This window comes from Lolium perenne, chromosome 2 (genome assembly GCF_019359855.2).
Source record: "Lolium perenne isolate Kyuss_39 chromosome 2, Kyuss_2.0, whole genome shotgun sequence".
Taxonomy (NCBI): domain Eukaryota; kingdom Viridiplantae; phylum Streptophyta; class Magnoliopsida; order Poales; family Poaceae; genus Lolium; species Lolium perenne.
Genome location: NC_067245.2, coordinates 154,063,313 through 154,086,567, shown reverse-complemented (window position 1 = coordinate 154,086,567; position 23,255 = coordinate 154,063,313). Strand labels below are relative to the sequence as shown.

Genomic DNA, 23,255 nt, shown 5'->3' with positions numbered 1-23,255 from the left:
GCGGACGAAACTGTAGAAAGTTTGAAGCCGACATGAAGGTCCATTCACAGTCGCAAGCCGCCAAACCGGTCTGGTTTGAAAAGAAAAATGACAACACGTGAAGCCTCGGTTAGATCCAACCATCTGGCCACGTCACCTTCCAACTCGCATCCCGGCGACACTCCCCAAGCGGGGCGGCATCGTACCAAAACCATCATCCTCGCAATCTCCGCCATCTCCCCGAGCCAAAACCAAAACCCCCAGCAAAATTCCCTCTCTCACCCCCACCCCGCACATCCCCCGCCGCCGCCGCCATGGCCGCCGCCCACTCCCTCCTCCACCTCGCGGCGCCCAAGCCGCCCGCCCCGGCGTCAGCCCACCCGCCCCTCGGCGGCGCGGCGCTTTCCCTCCTCCGCCTGCTCCCCGCCCGCCGGCCCCACCGCCTGGTGGCCTCCTGCAGCTCGGCCCTCCCCGACCTCGCCGCCTTCCCCAACCCCAACGGCCTCCTCGTCGCCGAGCCCGCGGAGCCCGTAATCTCCCACAACGTGGCCACGGAGACCGAGCTGCGGGAGAACGGGCCGCGGAGCACGCGCCGCACCAAGCTCGTCTGCACCGTGGGCCCCGCCACCTGCGGCCCCGCCGAGCTCGAGGCGCTCGCCGTCGGCGGGATGAACGTCGCGCGCCTTAACATGTGCCACGGGGACCGCGACTGGCACCGGAAGGTTATTGACGCAGTGCGGAGGCTCAACGAGGACAAGGGCTACGCCATCGCCGTCATGATGGATACTGAGGGGAGTGAGATCCATATGGGGGACCTCGGCGGCGCGCCAGCGGCCAAGGCCGAGGTGAGGCCGGCGCTCGGTTTATTTTTTGTTGGTTTGGCGCTGCGAATTTATTTTCATGTGCCGTGCTCGATGAAATGCGCGCCTGGACGAGCGGAGTGGCGATGTACTGTCATGCCTGAATTTTGCTTCATCTATTAGGCCACGCACTTCTGAAGAGTTATCTTGAACGCAGTGACCTGCTAGTCTAGTTTTGAGCTAAAGAGAACAGTCTGACATCGAATATCTCGTTATGAAAATACCAGTAGCATTTACAATTTTAACAAAGCACGGAGGCCAGTAAAATAGCTCAAATAGAAATCGTCTCAAACTTTATATTTGATTTACTGGGTAGTTACATGATCTTTTCCCAGATCCTAGATAACTAACAAGTGATAAGCAATGAACTTCTGATCGTAATTGTCAAGGTTTAGGGTGCAAGCCCTGAAAAGAAGTATATGCTCTTCTTATATCCAATCCTTCAAGTCTTGCTTCTAGCGGCTGACAAAACAAGGGAGGTTTTCAGTCATCTGGTCGGTTGTATTCTGATTTAGTGGATTGGTTGTACCAGATGGATCGGTTAGTAATTTAGTAATATGAGATAACTGGTCTAATCCCCAACCACTTTTAGTTGTTTGGGTTCAATTCCCAGCAACCCCAACAAGACTGATGTCCAACATAGTTCGGCATGTTATATTTGGTTAACTTGTCAAAAGGACTCGAGTATCAAGTTTGTTTTCTTTCTGAAATGCTTTTATTTTCTTATTTAAAGATCTGGAAATTATTCCTCGAAGCAAAAAGAACTTGGAAGTTAATTATGACCTGGACCGTGTTTAAGTATACCTTCTTTTTCCCGAGAAACCTCAAAAGGGCGAGGAGTCCCTGCTGCAATTCACTATAGAAAAGGGTTGCCCAGTTAATGAGGGAAAACAAGGCAGAAGCCATAAAATAATTGTAAACTTGAAATCCACAAATTTATTGAATCTTTCGCCCTCTGTAGGTAGGCATGGCACAAAAACTTCGCGATTACTGAATTCTGTACTCTGCACTTTGCAGGTCATCTGTTCTACATTCAGTAGGTGTAACCAGTGTATTCAACAGATTGAATATATGCATGGTTGAGCTAATTCAACCTTTTGTAAAATCTGCGCTAATTGCTGTGCAAACTCAATCTTTTTTTCTACATATAACTGTTGAAATGTGATGGTAACTAGCAATGACATGATATGATCTCTTGATCTCAGAGTAAAGTTAAAATCAATAGCCAGAAGTAATTGAGCCGCTACTGATTACTTTGTAAAATGAGCTTCTGATCCTCTTTTTGAAATTTTAAATCACAGAGCAAGAAGTTGGATGTGAGCAACTCAGCTAAACTTTTATTCAATGAGAATACCTGATTTGTTCAGCTATATGATTTACTTCCTAAATTGAGTCTTTTGGCAAAGTATTTCTATATTAATTAATAGAAGTTTCATTTACTATCTGTTTCGGTGGATTTCACAGGATGGAGAAATCTGGACATTCAGCGTTAGATCTTTTGAGGCACCTCTCCCAGAACTAACTGTTCATGTGAACTACGAAGGCTTCGCTGAAGGTTCGCATGCCTCTTTATTGACCCTCTTTAGGCCTTGTTTGGTACTAGAGTATTTGTGGGGATTATCCCCACCAAACCACAAACCCCCGCTTATTCCTAAAAGCATTTTTGGTTCTAGTGTATTTTCTCCAGTACCCAATACACTATCCCTACCTAGTAGATTGGGGATTGGGGTTTTATGGGGATTGGGTGAAGGTAAGGGTTTCACCCAATCCCTTTGGGGATTATGCCCACTAATCCCCAGAAAAACTCTAGTACCAAACAAGACCTTATAGTTTTTGTTGCTACCTTAATGTATTTTTGATTCTTACACAGATGTGAGAGTTGGTGATGATCTTCTTGTCGATGGTGGAATGGCTCGGTTTGAGGTTGTTGAGAAACTAGGACCAGATGTTAAGTGCCGTTGCACAGATCCTGGTTTGCTGTTGCCACGTGCCAATCTTACATTTTGGCGGGATGGCAGTGTTGTCCGCGAGAAGAATGCTATGCTTCCTACAATTACATCTAAGGTGATTTTACTATTATGATAATTTGTTGCTTTGAATCTGTAGTATTTATTGTTAATACCTTGGACTGCCAGAAATTTTGTTTGCTGTCTGAATAACGATTTTTTAATTAATGATGTCCTATTTACCGCAAATCACTGCATTGTGATATCGAGGAATTCCGTGGAATAGTCTGTGATCATGTTCTTAGTTTGGTACTGTCACGAGTGTTCTTACTAAAAGAGGGATTTAATAGTTATGCTAATAATCCCCATTTTCTTGTGATGCCCTTTGCAGGATTGGCTTGACATTGATTTTGGGATTGCTGAAGGTGTAGATTTTATTGCAGTTTCATTCGTCAAGTCAGCTGAAGTAATTAACCATCTAAAGAGCTACATTGCAGCAAGGAGTCGTGGCAGGTAATATTTCTCTCGAGGTCTTGACCAGTTTAAAAGACCTGGTTAATACTGATGTTTTTCTTCCCATCCCTCTCATGTCCTTCTCTCCATGGAGCAGGGGCTACACCTTACGCATCCATTGGTGCAATATTATTGTTATGGGCACTTAGCTCAAGTAACACATGGGCAAATAAACTGAATAACTAATGTATGAGCAGTGCAAGGGACACATGACAGGGTACATGGCAGCTTCTAACTCCCTGTGCAACAAACAATCTGTCCAAAAGTGATCACAATCCTTGCTTGTTGAGTCTTTGCACATTTTTTCGTAATAACATGTAAGGAATCTAACGACTATGGCCATGATAACAGGCCTTCTCAAGTCACGTGTTTTTTTAGCCCGCGCAGCTCCCAACAATCTATTTACAATGTCACTAGCAGAAAACCAAACCCCAAAAAGTCTCAGCCATAACGGCACCAACCCTTCCCTTTGTTCGCTGCCCTATTCTCTCGGCATGAGTATATACCCATGTACGCACATCTAAATGTTTGGTAATGGGTATAGCGTGCTGTGTATCGCTCAACCTCCTAGCATGTAATCCGTAAGTGCAGCAGTGTTTATTTGATTGCTGTAACTTGAATGCGTGTGAGATCCCAATTATTTTCATGCATCATCAACTATTCTTATTGGACATAGGACTCCTTCTGCCGTAGTCTTCCGCTCCATCTTCACTACCAAATACACCACCGATGCCTGCGCCATTGCATGCTGGCTTCATCGCCAATCCGCACCACATCCTCGTACTAGATGAGTCATGTGTATAGTGTCAGAAGGTTGGTTAATACTTCAGGCATGCCGTAGTGCGCAGGGCTTGATGGAACCAGCAGCGACCTTAGACCTGGCAAGTAAGGTTGATAAAACACCGTGGCTCAAATCCGCTTAATGCCCAGCCCACCTGTGGGACGGCCCGCCCCTCTTACACGCAGGCATTTAATTAGCACAATTATAGTTTTATGTTCTCTGCCGACTTCATATTTCCCATTGCGTACTGGTATTTCTAGAGCTATAACAACTTTCGTACCCCCCAGTTTGAGTTCTCGTTTGATTCTGTAGTTACTGGAGATAATAGCATGACTCAGCAACGTATGATCAACTTTTCACAAAACAGATAATAGGGTGAATCGCAAATATATTTGCAGCAGTTGCAGTAGATCTAGATGGATCATCTCAGATGCTAAAAATGGTGCAGTTAGCCATAACTCTCAGGAGCTCGGCACCTACATTTTCACCAAAACCAGGAACCAGCTGCGTATGACTAGCTTTCTACTATTTCATTAGGGATTCTGGAGGACAATTCAGAGCACAATGTCTACGGGAATATTTAAGCTTTAAAATGGGGAGGTGCACTAGGTTTTGGTGCTACATGCATCTTACTTTAAACTTGAATCCCTTCGATCGTAACTTCTAGTCATTCCACGAGTATTTTGTTTTGTGGCTAAAAGAATGAGCATGGTAAAGAAACTGCATGCAGTTGAATGACATTAGAAAATATCTTTCACTGTCGGTAGTTGCTACATACTTTCTGAGGTTGATCTATATTGTTTGCTACTGACAAGATCAAAGATATGCATTCTGAACAAAAATGAGCCATCCGATGTATTTCTGAAGCATTAGCTTTGTTTGATTTCAAATTTGTTCCATCCTGATCTTTATTGTTTTGCTGTTTGTGACCAGTGACATAGCGGTCATTGCAAAGATCGAGAGCATCGACTCTTTAACAAACTTGGAGGAGATCATCCGTGCATCAGATGGTGCCATGGTAGCCAGAGGGGACTTGGGGGCACAAATCCCCTTGGAACAGGTCCCTTCAATACAGCAAAAGATAGTTAAACTCTGCAGGCAGCTAAACAAGCCAGTCATCGTCGCTTCTCAGCTTCTCGAATCAATGATCGAGTATCCCATACCCACCAGGGCCGAAGTTGCCGATGTTTCTGAAGCAGTCCACCAACGTGCAGATGCTCTTATGCTTTCTGGCGAGTCAGCAATGGGGAGGTATCCAGATAAGGCTCTCAGTGTCCTCAGTAGTGTTAGCTTGAGGATTGAGAGATGGTGGAGGGAGGAGAAGCATCATGAGGCACTAGAACTTGATGATGTTTCGTCTTCTTTCTCTGGCAAAATATCAGAAGAAATCTGCATTTCAGCAGCGAAAATGGGTAATTATTGCTGCCACATTATGCCCGCTATATTGTCAAATCTATTTCTGTTTATCTTTTAATTTTTGTGCACTATCATGGTTATTGACGTAACACCTGTATTAACCTTCGCACTTGAGCTACGTCTAACAATAACTAATTCGACTTGCAGCTAACAAATTGGAAGTGGATGCTGTTTTTGTCTACACCAAGGGTGGCCACATGGCGTCCCTGCTGTCACGGTGCCGTCCTGACTGCCCGATCTTCGCTTTCACGAACTCGACGTCTGTCAGGAGACGGCTGAACCTCCAATGGGGCCTCATTCCCTTTCGCCTCACCTTCTCTGACGACATGGAGAGCAATCTGAACCGTACATTCTCCCTGCTCAAGGCCAGGGGCATGATCAAGTCCGGTGACCTGGTGATCGCTCTCTCTGACATGCTCCAGTCCATCCAGGTGATGAACGTACCATGAGAGACATCATCATCCTTCTCTGCGTTGTTCTGTGCAAATGAGAGACTGCTCTAGGCCAGTTTCTGTTTGCAATTTATTCGTGTGTTCTTGTGTTAGACGGAACCTTGGAAGTCAACTGCGACAACAATAATGGGCTGCAATTCTTAGCCTGATGTAATACTCCTGTATCATCTAGGATTAGTCTGGACATTGGTAAGTCTACGATTTTGTGTCTCTGTTTGGTTTACTTGTGTCAAGTGGTACAATGTAAAGTGATATTTATTACAGCAAGCAACAACTCTCGAAATTTTTCAGTATCTCTGTATACAGTAGTTTGGAATCCAAGTAGTTTGGAATCCAAGCTGATATCCTGAAACTTTATTTTTTGCGCGTGCTTTATCTTTATAGAAGAAAATATCCTGAAACTTTGACAACAGATGTACGTAGTACATAGGAGTCCAGTATAATTCAATGAGGAGCCACAAAGTGCACACTCTGCAAGTCGCAACTCATAAGCAGGTGCAATGATAAAAACACTTGCGACCTGGACAAGAAGTCAAAACGAAAATTTACGAAGATGGTAGTACTACTGTATGTCTGTATAGGACACGTAGGCCCAGTCATGATGGGTGTACAGTGTGCTACTGCTATACTAGCTTCGGTCGACCGACCGAGGAATCCACACGTCTGCGGCACGCGTGCCGACAGATAAAATGGTTTTTGCCACGCGCGTGAGTCTACATATGAAACACGTCGGTACTAAAAGTTGCTTTCCTATATGTACTACGAAATGACGTGGTTATACTACATGCATCGACAGCCTTAAGGCGTGACACACGTGTGTTGGTGTTTCTAGCTAATCTTGCGATGGAGGGAGGTCAAATGCGGAGCAGTTGTCAAGATCGACCACAACCGCTAGTGTTTTCCTTTTCCTCTGGCTTTGTGTGATGTTGATGCACAGCATATCGATCCTTCCGCATGACGTTCCCCAGAAGCACTGATATTTAATTTCAGTTTGCGGTTGCTGAACTTTGCCATGCTGTGCTTATTTTATTATTTTTTTGCTGAAAATTAGCCACAAAAAAAAGCAAAGAGGGCCATAACCACATAAAATTGGAAAAACTGATGTTAAAAAGAAGATTATGATAATCCACTGCAGTGCGAAGGAAACTCTTAAACAACATCATTTGCAAAACAAAATATATGATATGCGCATATGGAAAGTACAATCACAACGTTTAAGTTTTGTAGGATCATAATTGGAGGCGTACTATTTTTTTGTTGAAAACATGATGTATGCCATGCCACTATGAACAGTCAACCACGTCGCACATAGCCACAGAACCAAACAATACATATCCTCTCCCTAAAATCACAACCAAACAACCGACCTAGGAAACTAAGCCTATATCTATGACCTTGAGATAAGGTTGCAAAATTACACACACGGACACATGCAAAAGGACACGAAGTTTCAGATATATTCGTTTTGCTACATAGATTGTCACTCTAGGATATCATCATCATATCTATCCCTATCAACCACTTATTGTGGGATAAATAGATGTATTACTTGCTGTGTGGAAGGAAAAAAAAAACCAAAAAGGCATAGCTTTCATGAATGGAGACTTGGAGAGGTAGGATTCTATTTTTTTGACCTTTTGTGAAGCGAAAGTGGTGTGATATTGTTGGCTTGTGGCCCGGTGTACTCCCTGAATCCCTTCCATCTAGAATACAGAATGTCCCGCTATATGAGCCCACTGGTATGTGTACATGAAAGTGACTCTGATGACCATCATGTGAAAATAACTTGAGAGCAATGGCATCCTCCATAGATAAGCATGGTTAGTGAAAAAAAATCTTTGCCAATCATGACAATGCACTTACTAGGGCTTGACCATAGAACAGGCTGTCATTAACCTGAAGTCTGAGGTGTTCATATGCCCCAAAATTATGTTGCAGATTTGGAGTGAAAGTCTGAAATGTAGCATATATACTGGATTCATGAAAACAAGTATCTTTTAACAAACTCTAAGGCAATATTGACTTCTAAAATTAACTAGACCTCGGTATGTCTTGATATTAATATATTTTCTTTATTGAAAAAAAGTTCGCCGCACACAATTAATTTGTCCTGCAAAATCTTGATGATAAAGATATTGCTGATGAAAGGATGGTGTGTAACATTGTCTTCCTCTGATTAATTAATGAAATCGACCTAAACCATCCACGCAGGCAGCAATCAGTAGCTAGCTAGCTGACGTGAGCTTCTCAAGGTGTTTGTTTATATGGCGGTAGGGCTTAATCTATGCAGTTGATAATTAGTTTGATTGCCTTTATTCTAAATCCTACAGGTAATAGACCTTAAAACACTTGATGAATTGCATCCATGCTTGGCAGACCGGCCAATTAATCACTTGCTGGTAACATGTATCCTGTGACATCCTATAGATACTTTAATTTCCAGTCATTTCTATCTGTAACTGGACTATAATCATCATCCACCGGCAACCAGAGACATATCATCAAATTGCAGAACGACATATGTCTTATCGAAACAAATTCAAATTACTTGTAAGTTAATGCGCTATGTAGCACAGGAGGAAGTTAGTATCAATTAAGTTTCATATACAAGCAATTTCACCTGTAGACTTAAGGTGAATAAGATAATACTACTAAATTTTATGAAGCAACACTTGCAAAGGAAATATTTTTAACTTGTAATTAAACTGATTCTGGCGGTACTACTTTGATCAAATAAACTAATTGAGATATATAAATTCAGATAAGATTTCTATCTTTACTGCCATAGGCATGACGTTAATGACCGCATGGTCACATAAGAAGTTCCCACTAATTGTCAGGATAGTTAACTAATTAAACTGTTGACAGAGTCTTGCTCACAATCAGCAACTCTTTGAAACAGAGTTTGATCCAGATGAGATCATAGAAACGGCCGAAATTGTAGTCAATCGGATTGTATACCAGCGATGACTCATTGGTCCATCAGGATGGATCCCAATAGAATCAATTCTTTGGATACAAATCTGAATAGTACGGTCATATGACTGCATCATCTAAAATGAATAAAAAGTATTTTATAAACTAACCAACAAGAAGGTTGTTTGCTATATTTGCAAGGCACAGAGGGAAAAGAACGTTCAGCATTCTTATACTTGCAGGTCTGCTATGTTATTCTTCAGTGCTATCGCATCTTGTAGGAGACGACCCTTTTAGGTTAGCTGCTAACTTTGTGAAAAAGAGAGTAAACCACATTATAGTGCCATTTATGATGTAGACATGTAGCCAATGTGGTATAAGGTCAGCTCATCACTTATTTTTCAAGACGTTATAAGGAGTGCCATTGACAATAAAGTTGTGCAGGCTGGGAGTATTATTTGACTGAGTGATGATCATCCACCATATTTTCCTTCTCCTCACACCCTATTTTGTATATTTGACAAATGAACTCAATTTGAGTGGGTTTTTACATGCCAAATTTACCGTAACATAGATAGCTCCATATAACCATGGGATCATGGTTTTATTTTTCCAAACTCATATGGGGACAAAAATATTTATACTCCTACACATCTTCTGTTCCCCAAAACAAAAGAAGTAAAGTTATAGATTTTGTTCGTACGCTTTCTCCATAGATCTGCATTCCACTTAGCTAAATGAAGTTAAGGTTCACATGGGAGTATACTGCATTCGTGATTAGGCAAAAGAAGTAGGATTGGTATTTGGTAGATCGGCGGCTCTAGCTCAACCAACTTGTGTCCCTGCCAGGTGATTTAGAGGGAAATAATCTGGTGTAGGCGATACCTTACTTACATATACACCATAGCCTAGAGTTGTCCTTCGAAGCCCATCTTGCAATAGGCGGTGTAGTTGGGTGCCATCATAGTCCGTCAGTAGTATGAACTTACAAAATTTAGAAAGGTTGGCTTGGTACAGCAGGCAGCCATGTGCTTGAGAGAGATTAATTCTCTTCAAAACAAATAAACAGTGTGATTTTTTTTATTCAAAAGAAAGTGGTAGACGCAACCTTCACAATGATTTTTATTTGAATAAATAAAGACAGAGGTTCACATCGTGATGACTTAAACCTAGACTAGATGGCATGGTTAGCTAGTAGTATGAACTGGAGTAGGTAATTGTTACTTTTATTGTTACTTTTATGCCACGTGGTTTTGAACAACGTACCCAAAATATATACATCTTTGGCTAGTCTAGAGCAGAAAGTTCATACAGACCAACTCACAAATTTGTGAACCATATATCGCGACAAGAAAAATGCTATTCACAAAAAAGGGGTTAAGGGTGTCTGATCTAAGAATTACCCAAGAAGGAAAATGGTATGAGATCTTCTAGCTAGTCGAGTACTAATTCAGTGTCGGACTGCAGTATCTTAAATATGAGAAACCCAACTGCCGGCTTCCTAGGTTGTGTACCCGTTGATTTCCGAGGGAGGCAAAAAGAACAGTAGTTGAGGAAACAGTGCCAAGAAAGAATCAAGTGGTTGCACCAATAGATAGGTACAAATATCAATCGTTAGGTTGGTCCCTCCCAAACACAAATGGATGAGCTGACCTTAAATAAAAAAATAATCTAATACGGAGTAGTAAATGTTTGCTACAGAATTATTATGAAGTACTTTTATTCTAATTAACTGAAACTAGAAAGCATCGAACTGCAAACACATGATTTTTATATCTTCAAACCTCTGCATCACAATCGACGAAAATAGCCAAGATGCACACAATTTATTTACCTGGAGTACAAGAATTTTTTATACACTAGTAACATAGTAAACAAGATTCCTGGCGAGTTGGTGATATGCTTAAGGCACCAGAAATGCCCTCTAATAGACTGTTGCTAAGTGGTTTAGATTCAACTTAACTCTCTTTCCGCCATGGAGTACTGCTGTTAAGAAAATCACCCACGGTTGCGGTGCACGTTGATGATAGCATGTGAAATTTTTCGTCACACACACGGCGAACGTAGATTACTTTTTTTTGGGCGAGGTGGGAAAACATGTTGCTTGATGACACAATGGTGGTAGTACACGTCGATGAGAATAGACGCAGATCACATGATAATAACATGCATACAAGCATAGCGGCTTACACGGAGGAGGTGCGCGTTACATTACCGCCAAATAGAAACACAGAACGTGAAGGTGGCTAATGTCGTAGTCCTCACATCTGTCAAAATGGGTGTTGCATTTTCATGTGCCTGGTAGTGTAAGCGTGTTGACGGGTGGTTAGGCATATCGTCCGATGACATGATCAATTTGGGATTCACGAAGACAAACTCAAGGAAGAGTTGTCCTAACCGGAAAAAGACGGTGGCACGCGGTCGCATTGGACATTGATTGCATAACATCATGTAAGCAGTTTGTGGGGGAAGAATCGCACTAACCGGGAGAGATACACGACTGTATCACACGTTTATACAGAAGACGTCTGCGTGACACACCATCACTTGCCTCGATATATAGGTGCTAACTCGTAGGAAGATAGTTGAGCGAGACAAACAAGAGCATCTCCTGGGTGTGATCAATGCCGTGACCCCCGACTTGGGGCAGCCATGCAGATGGTTCAATGTTGCACGTACGCCCATAAGAAAGGCATCGTCGTCTGATCATGTCGAGGGCATATTCCTGCTGGTTAAGTAGCCCGTTTGATGATCATATCTCATTGACTGATAGGGTTGGATCATTGCCGCTTCTGTGGTGGAAGAAGCTTCTAACTAAGACATTTGTTTACGTCAGTGAACCCTGAATCTATTCCAATGATCATGTCATCTATCGTGCAAAGGAAATCCTCTAAAACATGATAGTTCCACCTTTCTGAGTATGTATGCTTCTTGAACAATAACGGTCACCTTGAAGTGCATGCCAAACTGTTTGAAGAAGTTCAGGCTATCTTTTATTTGGCGCACAATTGGAATCGGAGGAAGGATGAAAATGGAGAAGTGGTGTTGTTAAGGCTTGTGGATGAGAGGAGCAATGAGAATATACAAATTGTTGGACGTAGAGAAAATAGATCATGCCTAAATAGAAAAATAACTTTAATCGGAAAATCTCAAACACGCAACCAAGAACACCAATACTAAGAACGACATAATGAAAAACCTACGCGCCTCCGAGACGACAAAAACCTGGCTCGCCACCAAACAATAAAATCACGTAAAAAGAGAAAATTGCGGGATACAAGAACCTTGTGTTGGAAACGAGAGACACGGTATGTGATCACAACGTGTCAACCAAACAAGGATGCGGGCCACGAAGAACGAGGTTTCATCATGTGGAAGCATGAGATGCGACATGAGACACCCTTAGGAAGGGCACTCTTTTTCTAGCTGTCCGGATGTTGTTTTGGATACCTACACACTCTTCATATAATCGTCAACCATTACATTGCTTATTTGCAAATAAATTTATAAAAATTTATGTTGTCTAAAGTATTCTTTTACTACTTTATTGTATTACGTTCGTCTCATTAACCTAATAATTTTAATACCCTTTTGCATCAATATGGCGGCATTCTTGGTACGTAGTTTGTGGACCATAGTAGTTTGATCAATGCACAATTATGCATGTTATCCAACATTGCTCATGTATTACTTGGTAAATTGTGCTTCTTTGGATATCGACATGCTCTCTGCATGTATCTTCAACAGTTCAATTGTTACTATACATATAGCAAGCAAAAATTTATGAGAATGTTTTAGACTAACAGGGAGCGCTCTCCAGCTCCATTTTTAATGAAAATGAAAGATAACAACGTTTGACGACAAGGTAATAAAAGGATCCAGCCCACCAGCTAGACTGGGGGTCTTTAAACACCTGAGAAAATCCAGGGGAAAAGAGCATACAGTCAGAGAACCAACAGGATCATCACGACAACTTAACGAGCTACCAAACTCTGAGAAAAACCACCACCTCTACGATATATTCAAGCTAAACACAGCAGCCTCACGCCAGTAAGCCAAGCCTCATCATATCACCACATGAATGCTGTCAGATTCCTCCGGATGCTTCAACAGGTAGGCTTCGGAGGCGCCCCTGGTGGAGAGAAGTCGTAGATGATTTCCAAGTCGAGATCCAGTCGAAGGACGTGCACTTCAGTCCGGCATCAGCGATGGCAACATCTTCAGTTTTCTCACCAGGGCAGCTTTGAAACTTTCCACTAGATTCCACTCCAGGTTTTTGAAAGGGATCTGCCAAATTCTTAGGTACGATAGGATTAGCCCCCACACATGTTTCATAGAAAACCAAGTTTTTCTGTTAAACACCAAATGGTTCCTATTGTTCCAAATGCTCCACATAACAACAGATGAAACAACATTTAACTGCTCAAATCTCTTATTGCAAAGCCATTTGAATGCAAGGGATAAGTAATCAATAATTTCGACATCAAAAATCTCTTGCACAACAGCAAAGCAATCTAGATACTAGGCAGTCAAAGAACATGTGTTTAACAGATTCTAGCTCACTACAAAGCTCACAAATCAAAGGTTTTTGTATACCCCTATGTCTAAGGTTATCTCTGGTCATGATCTTGTTTTGACATAAAAGCCAGAGAAAAATCTGCACTCTAGGTGGGATTTTTAAATCCCAAACAGAAGGCAAATAAACCGGTTGAATTCCCCTAAAGTTAATGACAGCATATAGAGATTTAGAGGAATAATCACCTATTGATTCATATTTCCAAATAGGTTGGTCCTCTTCACCAGAAAAAGTAATAGTTTGTGCAATTTCTACTAACTCAAACCACATTTCCATCATGTGTGGTGTAAAAGTTCTCCTAAAATCACATTTTAATTGTTGCCCATCCCACAGATCAGCAACAGGTTTCATCTGTTGATTAACTACAAAATAAATGTACCAATACTGGGTAGACAAAGGTGCATTTCCAAACCAAGTGTCTTCCCAAAATCTAACAGTTCTACCATTTCCTATTTTCCATTTATATCCAAATTTAACAGCTCTAAAAGCCCACATCAAACCCTTCTAGAAGACAGAGGATTTATGTCCTGGCAGCAAAAGATGTTAGGATTTCTGGTGTTATACTTAGCATCCACTATTCTTTTCCATAAACTACCTTCCCCTTGGATATATCTCTTAATCCAAGAGCCAACTAGACAAATATTTAAATCTTGAAGATTAGGTAAACCAAGCCCACCATACTCTTTCTTCATACAAATAGAAAGCCAGTTGGCCAAATGTATTTTCTTATTTCCATCTACACCATTCCACATACAATTAGCTATTTGGGTGTTAATAAGATCTAGAGCCCATTTTGGGAATTTTAAAAAGGAAAGCATATAAATAGGAATACTAGATAAAACAGTCTGAATGAGTAGTTAAATGTTGTTTCATGGATAAAAGTTTCCCCCTCCATCCTACCATTCTACCAAGAAGATTATCAACTAGAGGTTGCAAATCCTCCATTTTCAGCTTACTAAAATGCAAAGGCAGACCTAGGTACTTAACAGGGAATTTCCCAGCAACACATTGGAAGATATCTAAAAAGGAGCAAGCTCTGAATTCTCCATGTTTATAGACATCAATTCACTCTTGTGGTAGTTGATTTTCATCCCTGATACTTGTTCACAACAAGTAAGGGTCCACTTAAGATTTATAACATTTCTCTCATCATTTTGTAAGAAAATTAGAGTGTCATCTGCATATTGTAGACTAATCACCCCACCAAGAACTAAATGTGGGCATAAGCCTGTGATCATGCCACATGATGCTCCTTTAGTTACCATTTTAGAGAAAACATCTACAACAAAATTAAACAATAGAGGGGCAAAGGAATCACCCTGTCTTAGACCTTTACCAGTAAGGAAGAAATCACCCTCAATATCATTTACCTCGACCCCAATAGACCCTCCTTGGGTGATAATCATAGAGATTATTTTATCTCCAAAACCTCTAAGTTGCAAGATTTCATAAAGGAAATCTATATTTACTCTATCATAGGTTTTTTCATAGTCTATTTTGAATAGTAGCCATTTATCTTTCTTTCTATATACTTCATGTATAATCTCATGAGATGAGACAACACTCTCTAAGATAAATCTCCCTTTAATAAAAGCAGATTGCTGTTGAGAGATCAATCTATCAATTAACATAGAGAATCTATCGGTAATAACTTTTGTGAAAATTTTAAATACACAATTTAACAAGCTTATAGGTCTAAAATTTCTCATTTCTTTTGCATAATCTTCTTTTGGGATAAGTGTAATCATGGCAAAATTCAATATATGTATATATCTAATCTACCATTATACCAATCATCAAAAAGCTCAATGAGATCCCCCTTTATAATTTCCCAAAAAGTTTGGAAAAAGAGGAAGGATAAACCATCAGAGCCTGGTGCTCCTTCAGCATATGAACCAAACACGGCTTCTTTAATCTCTTTTTTCAGAGAATTCCTTTTCTAGTTCTATATTTTCCCGTGGAGTAACTTTCTCCTCATGAGAGAAAAATCTCATGAGAGAAAAAATCATCCAACAATCTAATATCAGGTCTATCTTCTTTCTTGAAAAGCTCTTTATAGAACTCAATTGCTACTTTAAGCATACCTTTCTGGTCAGTTACAGGGCCCTCAGGCCCTTCTAATATATTAATTATTTTCCCCTTCTTCTTTGATTAGCCACCGCATGGGAGTAAGCAGTATTCCTATCCCCTTCCAGAATATTTCTATCTCTAGACCTATGTCTAGCTTTAGTTTCTTCAATAATCCAGTAAGTATTAAGTTCTATCAAAATATCATCTAATCTTTTCCTACTCGGCTCATCTAGAGGATGGTTTTTAGCCATTATATCAAGGGAATCATACTCTTCCATGAGTTCCTTTTTGTGTTTCGTAATATCTGCCTCTAGGTTTGCACTCCACCCTCTAGCTAGTCTCCTAAAATATTTACACTTATCATGCCAACTATCAATAGAAGATTTATCCCCTCTAGGAAGGGCCCAAGCTTTAACCACTAAGTCAATAAATTTAGGTCTAGATAGCCACCATTTTTCAAATTTAAAGCCACTTTTCTTCGGGACTTGATCAAAACCAGAGTCACAAATGATGGGAGTGTGATCACTCGCTACCCTAGGCAAGGCCCTAGCATGAGCTAAAGGGAGTTTCTACTCAAACTCTGTGGTACAAAAGATTCTATCAATTCTACTCATAATCAAATTCTCTTGATTATTGTTCCAAGTAAAAGCTCGTCAAGAGAGCCCAATTTCTACCAAGGCCCATAGTTCTATCCATGCATTAAACTTATCAACCCATCTATGATCAATATTACCATTACTCTTATCTAGTTGAGATCTAACAAGATTAAAATCCCCACCAATAATGGTAGGTCCTTCCCAGTTAAGGAACAGTTCATGTAATTCAGAAATAAACTCATCATTTTTCTCCTCATATGGAGAGCTGTAAAAAGTAGTAATTCTAACCACAATATCAACTATTTTATTCCTAGCTACTACACTAACAGAGAAGTTTTTAATATCCCAAAAAATGACATCAAAAAGATCTAGGTTAATCCCTACCAAAATCCCCCCTGCAGAGCCAACAGCAGTGAGATGATTCCAAGCAAAATTCCTATTCCCTAACACACACTTCAGGAAAGAATTACTAAACTGTTGTTTCTTGGTTTCTTGGAAACCAATATAGTCTAGCTACAAAGGAGCAAGATTTTCATCAATATATTTTTGTCTACCCAGGGCTTGAATCCCTCTACCATTCCAGAACCCACACTTCATCTAAAGACTTTCCTAGGGTGCTTGCCCTGTTTTTCCTAGTTACATAAACCCACACATTTTCTCCTCTATCATCAAACTCATGATCTGTATTATACTGATCTGGAGTTCTTGGACAGTCAGAAGGATCTGATAGGGCCCCTAAACACTCATACTGCTCTACATCTATAGCATTGGCTAGAGTCTTACTATCTGAATCAACATGAATATTAGCATATCTAGCATTATCTGAATCAACTATATCATCTACTTCAGTTGTATCTACATGAATTCCTATCTTTCTAGCCATATCACTCAACTCATCTACTTGCAAAACATGAAAAGGATTGGATAGATTATACCTGTCATTTTTGTAGCAGCTCCTAGATTGTTCTTCTTTTCCTTCAGCTCCATAGCCTTGTCCATCACATTCTTGGATCTGTCAATTCTCTCACTCTGTCTGACAGGTTGCACAGGCCCCCATGCCACTTTCTGCTTCTTTCGAGCTCCTTGTGCTTCTTTGTTCCTCAGCAAACCATCAAAAGATGGCATGATATCCTCTGGCAGATGGAGTTGTTCTTCAGCAGCTTCTTTCATTCTCCCAGCAAAGGTCAACCCTTCTTCTTGCCAGAAACTAGTGACTTCAGATCTCACACCTTCATCAGCTACATTGTGATCCTCCCAGATGAACTGTCCATCTGTTCCTATGGCACCCTTCTCTAGCAACAACTTGTACACTTCACTTCCTGGTATCACTTCTGATGGGATTCGTAGCATAGAAAACAAAAAAATTCCAACCGCGAGAACGCAATCCAAGCCAAGATGCAATCTAGAAGACGGTAGCAACAAGGGGATGAACGAGACTAACCCTTGAAGATTTCCAAAGCCTACAAGAGGAGGCTCTCGTTGCTGCGGTAGACGATCACTTGCCGCTTTCAAAAGCGCGTAGAAGATCTTGACAGTGCCACAATCGGGCAGCACCTCCGTACTCGATCACACGTTCGGTGTTGATGAAGACGACGTCCTTCTCCCCGTTCCAGCGGGCAGCGGAAGTAGTAGATCCTCCTCGAAATCCCGACAGCACGACGGCGTGGTGGCGGTGGTGGTGGAGAACTCCGGCAGGGCTTCGCCTAAGCGTATGCGGGAGAAGTGGTGGAGGAGGAGAGGCTAGGGTTTGGGGAGAGGGGGTGGCTAGGGCGCCGGCCATGGGCAGCCCTAGATGGTGCGGCCAAGAGTGGCTGCCCCCTCCCTCTTCTCCTCATTATATAGGTGGAAATCCCCAAGAGTTGTAGTCCAAGTCTTCGAATAAGACCCCAACAACAAAACCTCCGATAGGTGGGAAACCTACTCAAGGAGGGAGTCCTACCCAAGGTGGGACTCCCACCTTTCCTTTGGGTGGGGTGGCCGGCCACCTATGGTGGAGTCCACCTGGGACTCCACCCTTTAGGGTTTGGCTGGCCATGCAAGGTGGAGTCCCTCCGGGACTCCACTTTCCATGGTGATTTCTTCCGGACTTTTCTAGAACTTTCTAGAACCTGCCATAAATGCACCGGATCATTTCCAAACTTGGAATATGACTTCCTATATATGAATCTTATTCTCCGGACCATTCCGGATCTCCTCGTGATGTCCTGGATCCCATCCGAGACTCCGAACACTTCGAACTCCATTCCTTATTCCAAATCTACTTAAACGACATCAAACCTTAAGTGTGTCACCCTACGGTTCGCGAACTATGTAGACATGGTTGAGACCTCTCTCCGACCAATAACCAATAGCGGGATCTGGAGATCCATAATAGCTCCCACATATTCAACGATGACTTAGTGATCGAATGAACCATTCACATACGATACCAATTCCCTTTGTCACGCGATATTTTACTTGTCCGAGGTTTGATCATCGGTATCTCTATACCTTGTTCAACCTCGTCTCCTGACAAGTACTCTTTACTCGTACCGTGGTATGTGGTCTCTTATGAACCATTTATATGCTTGCAAGCTATTTAGACGACATTCCACCGAGAGGGCCCAGAGTATATCTATCCGTCATCGGGATGGACAAATCCCACTGTTGATCCATATGCCTCAACTCATACTTTCTGGATACTTAATCCCACCTTTATAACCACCCATTTACGCAGTGGCATTTGATGTAATCAAAGTACCTTTCCGGTATAAGTGATTTACATGATCTCATGGTCGAAAGGACTAGGTAACTATGTATCGAAAAGCTTATAGCAAATAACTTAATGACGTGATCTTATGCTACGCTTAATTGGGTGTGTCCATTACATCATTCACATAATGACATAACCTTGTTATTAATAACATCCAATGTTCATGATCATGAAACTATGATCATCTCTTAATCAACAAGCTAGTTATACAAGAGGCTTACTAGGGACTCCTTGTTGTTCACATAACACACATGTATCAATGTTTCGGTTAATACAATTATAGCATGGTATGTAAACATTATCATAAACACAAAGATATATTATAATAACCATTTTATTATTGCCTCTTGGGCATATCTCCAAAAGTCTCCCACTTGCACTAGAGTCAATAATCTAGTTTACATATGTAAAGATATAACACCTTGGCCTTCCGGTGCTTTATCATGTTTTGCTCACGGGAGAAGTTTTAGTCAACGGATCTGACATGCTCAGAAACGTATGTATTTTGCAATTCATTTGCGTCTCAACGCATCACTCATTTTCTAAATGAGTCAGCATTAAATATGTTTAGTCTAATGGTGGAACCTTAATTCCGCGGTCTGAAATATGTCACTAATATTGTCATACACAATATAGCTTCAAAGTTCTGACACTATCGGAACTACACCAAGTTCTCAAAGAACCTCTTGACTTAACATCCTCAGTCATTGTCAAAACAGTGACATATTCTGCCTTCGTTTGTAGAATCCTTCACAACATTTAGAACTCATCTAAATCTAGCATAGACAACTCCTAGCTCATTGTGCTTCCTTTTAAACAACACTTAGCCTAATTTGAGATTGAAATTTTGTTTTTATATGTGACCAAACTAATATCGGTGCAACACCTTACAGCGATTTGTTTGTCATTACTCATACAAAACTATATATCCTTGGTTCTTCTAAAGCACTCAGGGATATTCTTACTGTTTATCCAATGATCATCACATGAATCATTCTGGTATATGCTCCTAACCATTTAGAGCATAGGACATCTGATATTGTACATATTATTCGTGATCTAAAATCACTCATGTGTTTTTACTCATTGAGTGTCAGATACACTCAAGTCTGTTAAACCTTCACATGACAAGAACATCTTCTTAATATTTCTATATTGAACTACTTCAATATCCATTCTATGTACTTTGACTTAAACTTATTATGTGTTTCAATCTATCTTCATAGATCTTGACACTAAATATGTTTCAGTCCATATCCTTTCATTAAAGTTAATTCTCAATGAAACCTTTTTAATCAAGTATATAATTACATCATTTATAACCAACTATATGTCATCTACATAAAGTATTATAAATATGTCTCAGCGCTCCCACTAAATTTCTTGCAAATGCAAGCCTCGTCATCATCTCTGATGAAATCATAATTCTTTGATCATTTCATCCGGTGAAGATTCCAACTCCGCGATAGTTACTTCATTCAATTGAAGTTCGTATTCCTATCTAGTATTCCACGGACTAGCAAAACTCTTGGTTGTATCTTGTATACACCTTTAATACACACTTCTGTTAAGCAATGTATGTTGCCATCCTACTATCATATCTCATAAAAGAAATATGTAGCGATTACTAGAATAATCCACATAGACTATAAGCATCGCTACGGAAGATCTAATCTTATCGTAGTCAATTCTTTGAACTTTGTTGTAAACTACTTTTCGACAAGTCGAGCTTCTTCAATGATATTCCATCCAAGTCCATCAATTTTATAGATCCATTTACTTTCAAAAAGTATTCATCTATCTTGGATTTTATGGCGTACATCCATTTTAACGGAGTCAGGGCCCATCATAACTTCTTTGTTTGTAGTTGATTTATCATTGTTCAAAATCAATCCTTTGTCGACAAATCATTTATTTGATCACAAAGTAAACCATACCTACAAGGTTCAATAGATACTTTGATCTCCATGACTATAACATTTTGTAGACATGGGAGCTATGATCTTCGTGGCCGCTTCCGGAACCATTTCCGATGCTGCGCTACTCTGATCATTATGCTCAGGTTCATAAACCTTATCAAGTACTATTGTCCTCCCACTCAAATACTTCGCTAAAAAACAATTTGTTGGAAATAAGCAAGTAACGTTAACAAACACTTTGGTCTTTTACTTCATAGTGGGAAGAATTCCCAATTTTGGGATAACAACAAAGACATTCATCCGATTTTGGTTGTAAACTTATTTACATATGCTATGCATACCAAAAATTTAAGAAATGACTATTAGGGTTCATACCCATGCCATAGCTCGTATGGTGTCATTTCAACGGATCATGATGATGCTCTATTCAGTGTAAAAGCGGTAGTCACTAAAGCATAATCCACAAAAATATAATGGCATCAATATTTTATCTCATCATTGACCCAACAAGGTTTGGATACGTCTCTTGGATACTTCATCATCACTATGATACTCCAAGAAACGTGAGTGGTAGAACAATTTCATAACTCTCTTAGATGTTCGCTAAAACTCGTAATTCAAATATTTCCACCATGATCCAATCATAGATATTTGACTTTTCTATTACGATGATTTCCACTTCATGCTGAAATTTATTTGAATCCATTCAAATGTTTCAAATTTCTTCCTTATCGAATATATCCATATATATATACTCAATTCATTGGAAGTTTTCATGAAGTAGAAGAATCTCCCGCACACAACTATGCCCAGTGAACCATATACATCATTATGTATGTTTCCACTAAGTTAGTTGCCCGTTCAACTCTTGGCCTATGAACGGTATTTCAGTCATTCTTCAGAAAAGATTTGCAAGCGCCAAACGATTCAAAAATCAAAATACTCCAAAAATCCATTTGCATGGAGTTCCTTCATGTGTTCCTTTCTAACATGACCTAAATGGCGGTTCCACAGATAAGTAGAATTCAAATCATTTGCCTTATGGCATTTTTAGCGTCAGTGTTATGTATATGTGTTTCACCATTAAGATTTATAATAACTTATCCATCGTACATGGAGTAATGTCATAATTTGAACAACTCATTGTTTTTATTTGACCAGAGCAAAATAACAATTATTAAGTTCTTTATTATAAATTCTAAGGGCTAGGTAGAATGCCAACGACTAACATAATAACACTTTATTATGTTCCAGGCGTGCATTATTACCATATTCCTTATCAGTCACTTAGGCCATCGTATTCTTGTATTGCGTTGTATTGTATGACATCTCATACCAACCAATCTAGTACAAATACCCAAGAACTTCATTATGTGACCAAACAAGGAATACATCCATAACATGTATATCATTTATATACACCTGAGCTAGACTTTCTAGTCTTTTCTTTCTTTCTGCCAAAATATCTTTTGTAGTTTCTCTTATAGCTTTCCTCATTCTCAGAAAACACTTCACCTTCACTAAATTCTAAGTTTGTTGGTCATATACCAATAATCTTGAGGTTCTTACTTTGAAGTTGATCATCATATGACAAGTGTTTCAGATTTCACTATTAGTAACTTAGTAATATGATGAACAATTTCACTCATAATTTTGTCCATCATATCATGATGACTTTCCGAGACCATGTCTGTACATGCTAGGCTCGTAAAGTTTAACCTCAGTATTCACATGTGTAAATCTGGCTTGCACCCGTTGTATGCACACGTAGAATCTATAACACCTGATCATCACGTGATGCTTCGAAACGACGAGTCTTACCAACGGTGCATACTAAGGACGATTACTTCATGGATATGCGAATATCGTTAGTGCCCCAATGGTTGGAGGATTGGGACGCCTTGCGTCTTCAACCTTCGTACATTCCCATAAAACTTATGAGTTTATGTAGTCTCACCAAATTATATTCTATCATCTTGCAATAAGGTCTTAGATATCACATATATCTCATACCTTGATTATTTCTGAAAACTAAATTTTCAGCTCCTTACTTTTCAAACAGATTTGAACTTCAAGTTTCACGGAGACAAGATAACTTTAGGTACTAATTGAAAACATAGTTCTTTGAATCAAAAATGTGAGGTATACTAAAAGTTTGCAATAGGACTTAATCATTTCTTGATTCTTTAACAATACGGTACCAGTCCGTAAAGTTTCTTGTCAGATTTTAACAGTATTTCTATCTCAATTATAAGACTAGTGCATGGTAGAAAAACGGATGCCAATACTACAAAATTAATTCAAAATACTACTCAGACTAAGTTTATGATAATTAATTCATGTTTTAATCTAATTACTAATGAACTCCCACTTAATACAACATCCCTCATAGTTGTTAAGTGGTACACGATCCACATCCACTACACCAAAACCGATCATCACGTGTGATGATGTAGCTTCAATGGTGAACATCAACATG

At 40.1% G+C, this 23,255-nt stretch overlaps 1 protein-coding gene across 1 annotated transcript; it reads left to right on the top strand.

Annotated features, from left to right (window-relative positions):
• The first annotated feature begins 229 nt into the window (after window positions 1-229).
• Window positions 230-6,240, top strand: LOC127321978 (pyruvate kinase isozyme A, chloroplastic). Its single transcript, XM_051350929.2, has 6 exons — window positions 230-824; window positions 2,304-2,394; window positions 2,710-2,903; window positions 3,177-3,298; window positions 5,013-5,491; window positions 5,643-6,240. The coding sequence occupies exons 1-6, from the start codon at window positions 294-296 to the stop codon at window positions 5,942-5,944; spliced, it is 1,719 nt and encodes a 572-aa protein (XP_051206889.1). The 5' UTR covers window positions 230-293; the 3' UTR covers window positions 5,945-6,240.
• Window positions 6,241-23,255: the final 17,015 nt, after the last annotated feature.